This window comes from Magnolia sinica, chromosome 9 (assembly GCF_029962835.1).
Source record: "Magnolia sinica isolate HGM2019 chromosome 9, MsV1, whole genome shotgun sequence".
Taxonomy (NCBI): domain Eukaryota; kingdom Viridiplantae; phylum Streptophyta; class Magnoliopsida; order Magnoliales; family Magnoliaceae; genus Magnolia; species Magnolia sinica.
The window spans coordinates 737,018-747,927 of NC_080581.1; the positions used below are offsets into that span (position 1 = coordinate 737,018).

General features: G+C 38.7%; 1 protein-coding gene across 2 annotated transcripts; it reads right to left on the reverse strand.

Annotated features, from left to right (window-relative positions):
• Positions 1 to 4,031: 4,031 nt before the first annotated feature.
• Positions 4,032 to 9,162, reverse strand: LOC131256567 (uncharacterized). Of its 2 annotated transcripts, none has more exons than XM_058257454.1 (4): positions 9,002 to 9,162; positions 6,711 to 6,842; positions 5,684 to 5,898; positions 4,032 to 4,464 (listed from the first exon to the last, which is right to left on the reverse strand). In XM_058257454.1, the coding sequence occupies exons 2-4, from the start codon at positions 6,801 to 6,803 to the stop codon at positions 4,164 to 4,166; spliced, it is 609 nt and encodes a 202-aa protein (XP_058113437.1). In that variant the 5' UTR covers positions 6,804 to 6,842; positions 9,002 to 9,162; the 3' UTR covers positions 4,032 to 4,163. The 2 variants fall into 2 exon arrangements, with proteins under 2 accessions (XP_058113437.1, XP_058113438.1); XM_058257455.1 differs by having other exon boundaries at positions 6,711 to 6,806; positions 9,002 to 9,156.
• Positions 9,163 to 10,910: the final 1,748 nt, after the last annotated feature.

Genomic DNA, 10,910 nt, shown 5'->3' on the forward strand with positions numbered 1-10,910 from the left:
ATTTGAGTCTTGAGTCAACTCGACGAGTCAACTTCCCAAGCCAACTCGTTAAGTCAACCCATCTAGTCAACCTACCCAGTCCAAACAACCCAGTCAGATCACCTAGTTAAGCCCAAAACCAAGCTCAAATAATACACAACCTCAGTGCAATGTTCTTCATAGTAGAGCCTCTTCACGAGTGAAGAAGGTGACATGACGAAAGAGTTCCAGGTGTGGACCAGTGGCAGCCTAACTGCCGCCAGCCACGTGGCACCCCCTTCTTCAGGCTGGCATCCCTCAAGCATGTGGAGCATTTCTTTTACAACCCCCAAGTATGTGACTAGTGCGTATTTACTCTGATGCCTATCTTACTTTTCAAGTATACCATTTTACCACCCCATCTAACCCATAAAATGATGTCATATAACAATCTCAAATCCAAACCATCCAATCATATTTTTCTTATTGACTTTGCGGCCATTACAAGAAAATCAAATTTGAAGGCTATAAATAACCTCCTCCCCTTATCATTTCAAGCATCACATTACATCAAAGCATCCATTCTCATCTAGAAGCCTCCTCATCCCTTAGGGCTTTAGTTATATAACCATCCCTCCATCATGGGAGAGTAATAGTGAAAGAGTCCAACCCTGGTTTAGACTAGCCTGACGCAACTAGAATTTGAGCCTCATAAGCCACCTAATTCTTAATCTGAGCCACTCAATCTTGCCTTTGTAATATTATTGTTCATCCAACTATTTAAGCTTCAATCAATTGCATCCAATCCCAAACATTAGCATTGTGCAACACTCATTCTCTTCTCAACTCTCATGCTCCTGAAACACACCATCACTACATTACATTTAATTGTTTTCTCGTATTTAATTGGCGGACGTATGTTTTATGGCTTGCCGATATAATCGGAGTCTGCCTACCAGAAGCCTAGCCAGTTAGTCATCACTTTATCACAAGCATCAACATAGCATTGAGCACCCCACACATCACATTTGTACATACTTTGCACAATGCACTCAATCGGTTCGAACGTATGCTTTACAGCTTGCTGATATAATCAGATTATGCTCATCAGAAATTCAAATCGATTAGCCATCATCATCATTGCATTACATTGTATCTTTTTTATATGAAAATTAATCATATTCCTCATAAATTAGTCAGATATTGTATAGTAAATACCATATGCTCGTATGGGCAGAGTAGGTGCCTAAAACATCCCCTATATATAACTGTGGTTTTTATTTAAAATCTATGAAACGCGAACTCAATAGTCATCTTAGGGCTAAGGTTATTTGGATTATTAATACTGTGTATTTTTATAGGGTCTAACCGACTGTAGAATTGAGGTAATTGGTTAGTGGTGACTATGGTTAGACATAATACCCTTTTAACCCCCAAAAGCCCCGAGAGAAACAACTCGTGGAAAGTGAGTTGATTCCTTGCCTCTCTCTCTCTCAATAGTGGGGCCCACCAAATGTATGGACTGGATATCAAAATAAAATAAAATAAAATGTGCCAAAGGTAGGTATGGGGCCCACCAAAACATTTATTTATTTTGCAAACTTCATACGGGCTGAGGTTTGGCCGGGCCCTAAATAAATATTCTAGGCCGGGCTCAGGCTGGATTATTTTGGTTCATCACGGGTCTAGGCTAAGTTTGGGCTTAGGTTGTATAGTACAGGCTGGGTTTGGTAGAGCCTTACTAATCACATGCGTTGGTAAAAAAATCAAATTAGCTGCATTTACAAAGCATGTTGTTCTTGCCGCATTTGAAGAATATCATGATGATTGACTGTTTAGATCCTGCCCTGTGGACGTCGTGACTCAAAATTGAGGACAGTAAAATAATCATGTTGTGCGGCCACCGCGTGAGTGAAGAGACCTGATTTTTCTTCTGTCATGATCTCTAAGTGGTTAGATCCACCTAATAATGGCTGGGATCTCACACAAGCATGCCATGGTGGCACATGTGATGACCTTTTATGGGCTGGAATGTGGTTGATCGAGAAGAGGGTTTGCCCATTTACTTTGTTTTCCAGCCATGACAAGTGGGCTTCATGGTTCCAAACCTCAATTCAACTGGAGGAAGGGGAAGTGATCTTGTGCCTTTCACAATTCTTGATTAGCCTTAACAAGGTCAACAATCTAAGGAGCTATTTGGCAGCCTGTATATAATATGCATTGGCAGCTATTACAGAATTCATGTAAATTGGAATCAGTCATGGTATTTGGCAACTTATAATTGGAATTCACTCGAATTCAGAATCTAGTAATCAAAATCACTTAATTATGTTTGGCAACTTGTAAATGAAAGAAACAAGGATATGGGAAATAAGAGAGATGATTATGACTTGAGAATAGGTGGTAATCGGAGTCAATGTGAAATGGAATTACATGATTTTATTATGATTTTAAAATTGTGTTTTTTTTTTTTTTTTTTTGAGATGAATTGGATTCTAATTCACGTTAAATAAACTCCTCCCAAACACACCACAAGTTGATCATCATGGGCCAAGCATACAATCATTGGGTGTGATGGTCCATCGTTAAATGTGTGGTCCACATTATTTTATGGAGTGGTGTCTTGAGTTCTATTCGCATGTTTGTCTCTACGTGTAAGCGGTAAGCACATGCCTCTTATATATATATATATATATATTATTGTTCTTCTTCTTATTTTCCCTTTCATGAGATAAAGAAAGCGGTGGAGAGAAAGAGCCTCGGAATCTAACTTTCTAATTTACAGAATAATTCATTTTCTTGAGAGAATGTAAGAGCTTGTTCTCTCTTTTTGAGTGAAAAAAGGGAATACTTGCATGCATGAGAGGTGATCCTCAAACGAAAGTTAGCTTGAGAAGAAAGCTTGTATTACAATTATTGCATTGTGGAATTGACAACCCCCTATGTTTTTTTACCCACATTTATTAAAAGGGTTTCCAATCGTGTCATGGCTGCACTTGACTTTAAAGGGAAGAGTTCCACATCTCCCCATCAACAATTAAGTTGGTTGAGATTTCTCTTCAATTATTTCTTCACACAACACATAAGATTTCTTCTAGACATGGACAATTCTACGGTTTCTACCCATGAAACAGTCTATCAAGAGTCCTGGACATAGGGAACAGTTTTTAGGTACCCGTGATATTCATGCTCGTCTATCATGTGCAGCCTGCTTCATTTCTCTCCTCTCTTCACATATAGCCCAGACCCACACACCAACCTATCTCATGTAGCCCTCTCTCTCTCTCTCTCTCTCTCTCTCTCTCTCTCTCTCTCTCTGCATGAAGCCCACCCCCTATCTATCTCCACATGCGTTGCACATGCCATACCCATTGGTACACAGAAAATCATTTCCTAAACATTCTTGGCATCATTCTCAAATTTTTTTTTTTGAGAGCACTGCTACTAGGGACATTTGTGTGCGGCAGACTGCATCTTGGTTCAAACATAACAGACAGTTGCAAGATCTGAGCATTTCACCAGGCGAGCTTGACCATTTACATGCCCTGCCTGAAATAGATAGCCCACTTTGATGGGTGGGCCAAGCATGTATAATATGGATGCTTATGATTCTTTTCTTCTTTTTTGAAAGATTGCTGATATATTCACTCAACCATCTGATTGGATTGTGTCCGTGTGTCATCCACCCATGAGGAGACCAGCCAGATTTTGGGACCCACGTGTGTTCAAGTTCAGGCACAGCTTATAAATGGTCTAGACCTCACAAAAGTGGTAACACTGCTTAAATTTCCAAGCACTTTGGACTCCTCACATGGAAAGGGCACTTGTGCTGTTTAACTTAATCCAAGTAGTCAGCATGGTTTTAAGACTTGTCTGAGTCGACTCAGAATCTGTAGTACCCGAGCTGATTCGATACCAGAAGTCACCCCCCAAAATCAACCCCAACTCGGGAGAGTCAGGTCGATTCAGCCCCAATTCTGGCGAGTCCCAACTCAACTCATGGTTGGGTAAGTTTATCTGAGTTGCCAAGCCTTTTAACCCTGGTAGTCAGTAGTAATAAGAACGTCAGAGCGTGAAAGAGAAAGGAGCAAAAGGATGCACATATTTTTATAGATTCAACTACAGATTTTAATCCTCCTAGTAAAATACTTTGAAAGAGAGACTAATGCAAGAGTTTTTCTTTCTCCTTTCTGCCTGTAGATGTTTTACACCCCAGACTGAACCGGCTCAGCTCCATTAGCACTGTATTCGGTAGTGTGGATGTGGCCATATTCACCTTTGGGATCCTCCTCTTCTAAGTAGTCTTCTCGGGCGTTGAGTGTCAGCATTTGGCAGACCAACCAAAAGAGGGCTGCATCGAGGGCCAGAAATGCAGCACCACCAAAGAGTCCGGTCTTGGCAGTGGGGCATTGTGTATTGAGGTTGTGGTGAACATTCCGGACACGGTGAAGGCCTTCAGTGATTGTTGCCCACATCATCATTGCTTCTGCCAGCACAGACACACTCCTGATAGCAGAAAGAGAGTGAGAAAATGAGCAAGCATGCATATGTGCAACATATACTAGCATGTACTATGAAAGAAACACTCCTGGTAGCAGAAAGAGAGTGAGAAAATGAGCAAGCATGCATATGTGCAACATATACTAGCATGTGCTATGAAAGAAAAGCTATCCCAGAAACGCACTTCTTCAAATCCAATGCGTAACAGATTTAATGGATTTACTGTTGATCTGGAGAGGATTTTTTATGCAGACAATTGTCATTATTAGTTTATAACATTACAACTCCAAAAGCACAACAACACATTTCTGCTATAGAAGAACCAGCAAAAAGAAGCCTTTCCCAATTTTGCTTCAAAGCTCCAACATCCTTCCAGCCATGGTTTGCAAATCGGCTTTTGCATTTGAATCATTCACCACCGATACGGGTTGTATCACCCCATGTTGCCCTTGTTGTTTCAGGTCGATATAGCTGCATTGTTCATGGACAATACTGGCGATACATGCCAGAATCGGAGGGACGGAAATGTAAGTAACCTGCTTAACCCACCCAAAATCACAGCAATCAGATGGTCCATACATCCATGACTGGATGTATCTTCTACAAATGATCTTGCCCATCCATTTTTACTTCCAAAACAAGCCAATGCTTGAAATCAAAAGAATGGGTATCATGTCGGTGTCAAATTCTTGTTAGAATTCTATAAGGTGGGCCTAATTGATCAATGGTCTGGATCTTTCTAAGTGTTGGATATCATGATCAGGCATATCGGTGGCCCCCACTATAGTCGTAATCAATCTAAATTCGTGTAGGGGTGGTAAGCTTCAAATGTGTTACACACACAGTCTCCTAAACAGAGTAAGAATGCTAAAATTGTGTGGAGCCTCTATGGAGAAGAGTTGTGATGGGTTTCAAACTCTTCCTCTATGTAAACTATTTAAACCTGGATGGGTCCCTAAACCTACACACGTTAGAGGTTTATTTTCCCATCCCGGCGCTTCTCTAAGGTTGTAAGGTGCAGAAGACTCCAGCAATTAATCTGAAGCAAGCAATGGATGCTTTGTTCGATCCTTTCAATTCGGCAAATCCAGTTTACAATTCTTTCATTTGAAAACTCATAACTTCCGCAAATCCAGTTTACAATTCTTTCATTTGAAAACTCATAACTCTTTAGTACATTGCAAGAAAAACTGTTTAGTCTGAAGAAATGGATGGTTCTACTTACATTGCAATAACAAAGAAGACAAGCAGGGTAGTGCTGCGGAACAAAGCTTCGGTGGGGACAGATTTTCCTTTGTAGGGGTAAAACATAGAAACCACCCCGAGAATGGTAGCAACAAAAAGAGTCACCACGGATAAGCTTCCCAAAGCAACGGTCGGATCAGATGGATATTTACAAATCACTACATCTTTTCCAGAAAATGGTATTCCAGCTGCTGGCTGTCAAAGTACAAGAGAACAAGAAAATGAGAATCTGACAGCATCCAGAGGAAAACAAGGGCACTTATAGACTCTCAAATCAAATTTATTTTAGAACAAAGCTGAGAATTTATTTATTTTTCTTGCATCAAAGCCCACATATACCGAGTACATCAACTGGTATAGTCTCAGACATATATTTCCATGTCCATCGCATTGGGTATAAAATTTGCCCAATTAATAATCGGGATGGGCTCAGATCAAGCTCATGGATCCGTCAGTTTGGTAGGGCTGCGCGTGAGCGATGATAACCATTGGACCAAGACCGGTAAACAAATGGGCCAGGTCACTGAAAACCTGGGCAAAAAATGGTCGACTATTCTCATTTATAACAACTACACTCACCTACATAAAACTCCAACCTTTAGTTCTTCATTTCAGACCAAACATCATATTTACTAAGCCTGGGCATCTGTTTGCTTAATCCTTGCATTTCTTTAATTATTATTTGTAGAATGTCATAGATCAAAACAGATTGTAGCAGGTCATAACAGCTGTAACAGTCCGGGTTTTAAGATATTGACGATAATATATCATTACTTGTATGCAAAACCATTGTACACTGGTAGTGCCTAATGCATCGGGCTGACCTGATCCTGCCCAGGCCAGGCCTGTTGATCACCCTAATATAAACTCTATTCACTCACTGCACAAGGGCACTCATTATCAAGATACTTGCTCTTGCCTCTCATAATGCCAAATGCATGAATGAAATTTGTATTTCTTGCTGCATACTGTATTAAAGGAATTCCTTAACTAGTAGAGAAACTAACCTTTTTATTTTCAGCAATTACTCCAAATATGAAAGCCAGTGAGCCAAATGCTGCCACACTAAGAGCAATCTGTGCAGTTCGATTTATAGCCATCTCCTGCAAATCAGTACCACACTATGAAAGTAAAGCGCTCTGCAACCACCAACAAAAAGTAGCACATTGGCATTAAAAGGAATAATCAGACAATTTATTGCTTAGCTTCCCTTCAAGTTCAGTTTTAAGGTAAAAATCATGATAATAGAAACGACAGTCATTCCCCATCAGTAACACAAGGCAATCATCTCAAGTGTTTCTATTTACTACAAATTTGGGAAATTTTGATGCAACAAAATTTATGAAAGATTCATCTCCACTGAAAATCTAGAATGGAGAAATACCCTGAAGCCGCTTACATGATCAGTCAACTTCTGAGGCAACAGTACATTTCAAATCATTTCAGGCACACCACATAACTACAAATATCAATTACTATCTTTAATTGGGTTGCAAGAAGAGATGTTTTCACAGCTATGAGATTTTTAAGTCGCAAAAATATCGCCATCAGATTCAATGATCAGTTTCTGGTATTTGGAAAAATAAACGTATTATAAAGAATCTCCACACTGACATCCGAGCAAAGTCACTTTAGTCAACAAAAATGAAGTCATGCCAAATAGCATGAAAAAGCATATCATAATATCATACGATGATAATAAGAATAAAACACAAACAGAAAAATATGCCGCTGAGATACTGCATATAATGAAAAGATAAGAATATGTAAACCTAAAGATATGTGCAGTCCAAGGTATTCAAAATCGATCATGTAATGGCCGTAACGGCGTTATGTAACGGTAACGGTCATAACTGTTATGCGTTACGGGGCTGAAACAGCTGTAACAGCCTTGTAATGGTCCTGTAACAGCCGATACAGGAGCCGTATCATAACGGTGATGGTGGTGGCCGTTACAGAACACCTCCGTGCAGTCTTTAATGAACAAAGCTCACAACATCTACAACTTTGTTCCTCATCCACCATCTCTGATTTAATAAAAGGCAAACTCTCATGGGTGAATTCACTAAGTAGAAAATTCTTGAAGATGAATAATCAACCATTAGCTACTATTTTCCCCTATCGGTTTTTATAAGAATCACTTGAGCCAATAGCAAACCAATTTTTCCCCAATTGGCAGTATCCAAAACTTGCCCATTTTAGGTCTTTAGAGCATTTTTACCAAGGTTTCAATGTGGAACCATGCTAACAACAGTAACATATTCCATTGTTAGGCCCAAAACTTGATATTCAACATCCACGAGCAAAAAGAAACCACATGCAAACAGAACCATAAAGCCATTATAATTTGAAGTCATGAAATGAAAAGTTACAGTAATAGCCTCTTGAGTTATACTAGAATGGATCACAACTGAAGAGAAAGCATATTCATGCCAAAGTTGCAAAAAATCATAGAAAATTTGGGTCATTTCAGGTCCCAAACAGCAAAATCACCAAACCAAGTAAATGGGTCCAATCAAATGACCAAACCTTACTGCGCAATTCCATGAATTTGACATAGCAATTCTTAGAACAACAGTAATAAATAAATAAATAAAACAAGGAGTTGCTATTAACGGATGGAAAACTCTTGCCTACCGCGGGCAGGTACCTACCATCGTCACGCTCTAACGTGGGGGAAACGACTTAACGTGAATGCAATCCATCCCATCCATCAGATAAATCATTTGTTTGGTATTGATCCCCAAAATTACACTGATTCAACACCCAGGTGGGCCACCCCATAAAATTATACCTAAAAACTTGCCAATTCACATGATATGAACCATCTGAGTTTTGTCATACAGTGATTTTTTGGGTAGTTCTTCCATACTGATTAGGTATATCAGATGAAATGTACTGGATGGCAGATAAACACCATGAGGCCCACACAAAACTAATGGTGGGGGTCCCATCCCAACGTTTTCCTTGGGTGTAGCCACCTTGGTTTTGGATGGTCATGATTTTTGGGTTCCAAGGTGAGGAGAGAGAGGGAAGATCACCAACTAACCAGAATAACGATTGATATCACATAAGGAAAAAAAGAAAAAGAAAAAAAAGAATAGAAACAAAGAATCAAATGTCGAAGAACAAACAAAAATGGAATGATTAAAAAGATGAGAATAAACAGAGAAAATAACCTTCTCCATCTAAAACAGAATCGAAAGAGGAATTCTTCATACTTAAATTCAAACAGTCCTAAAAACGATCGATGATAGTAAATAAACCGAATTGCAAAAAAAATGGAGCTAAAACAAACCAGAAATCTTCTTACGGTCGCCTCACAGCATAAGAGAGAAATGAAAGAAATCAGAGAAAGAAAAGGAGCTCTTTTTTCTTTAATTTCTCAGCAGTTAGCGGAGAGTAGAAATAGAGAGAGAGGATCTGGATCTTTACGTCCGTGACTGGATCCTCGGTTGGAATCTTCTATCTTTGCCTATTCGCAGCTGGCGGTTGTTTCTATTAAAAGACGGATGCTTACATCCATCCAACTCACTGGACCACAGATTACTGTTCTTTGAGAAGCTACAGTAATCCTATCATTTTTACCATGATCTGATCCGTTGAAAAGGAAAGTACCATAAATTTCATCACATGTATACAAATCTTATTTGATTATCCAATATTTTTATCATAAATTGACATTAAGTGGATATACCGTCCATACAATATATTTCTAATTCTCAACGCACAATCAATGGAATAGCATATTTTTAAATTAACAGTCTCCAGTAATGTTCCTTCCATCTTAGCGGCTCAGATGTTATATAAAGAAACTCATAAGTTATCCGTTTGCACTCAATGGACATCCAGCTTTTGGTCCATTGAGATGGATGTTAGTTTTTTTTTTTTTTTTTGTTTGTTTGTTTTTAACTAGAAAACGATTTGTAAGCTAATTGATATTGACGAGTTGCTTGATACTCGGTGGAGTTTGATGCTCCATACACATGCATATAAAAAGTATAAAAGTAGCATAAATTTATATATAATAAACCGCCCAAAATAGCGGAAACAGACGCAGATGGGAGATTAACCAAAATAATGATTGGTCACACGATTTGTCTTTCAGATCTTGACCGTTGGATGTTTGTCATTTTATCCTCAATCAATCATATATGATCACGAGTTCAGTGGACCATCTCTCTCTCCAGGACCAAAATACAATATTAACATAATTTTGAGGGATGCACGTGCCACCCTTTACCACGGTGTGAAGACTCCGTGAGATCATATATTGCATGTGTTTTATCCACGCCATTCATTTAACCTTTTGTCTACTGTATGTGCCACTGGTTCAGACCAACTTAAACTTTGTTTTAAAGCTCATTTTAGAGCATGAGCCCAAATTTTTAAGCATTTCCAAATGTCAAGTGGACCCTCCGTGGAAAACAAGAGACAGTGGCTTCTACTGCGAAACTTTCTAAGCTCCACACCTATGTTTACTAGTAACCTTGGGGAAGAAAAGGAAGGGAAAAAAAAATACCAACCTAATCCTAAACTTCAGTGGCCTTGAAAAGTTTTTACCAGTAGCGGCTCAATTCCCTCTATTTCTAGTAGCATGGTCAACTTAAGATATACTTCAATTTTGGTCTAATGTTAAAAATAAACTCAAAAATAAAACTTACAGCCTATCTTATATAGATCATGGCCGGTGCATGAGTTCAATGGTAAACTCAACTTGTGGAGTAATCACAATGGAGCTTAGTATGATATATGTGTTTTATTCATATCATTTGTTCATATGTTCTAAGACCCATTTTAAAGCATGAGTCAAAAATTAAAGCATATTCAAAGTTCAAGTAGACCATACCACAAAAACTACTAGGATAATGATATCTATTATAGAAACCTTGATAGGTATTGATTGATGTCTTAAATATGTAAATTAATGAGTATGTTGATGACAACTCGATGTTATCGCGTAGACTTCGATGCCATCAAAGGCTGCTCAATGATATTAGAAGAAAATTGAAAATCTAATGATTTATTGTTGGACACTTTTGGTGTCCTACTTGATACCATCAAAAGGAGTTTAATGCTATCAATGAATTGTCGATGGCATCGAAGTGCCATCGAGAAAATTTAAAAAATTACATGTTTAGTCGTTGGAACATTTTGATGTTTAGTTCAATGGCATCGAAGATGTTCAATATCATCAAAGTACTATC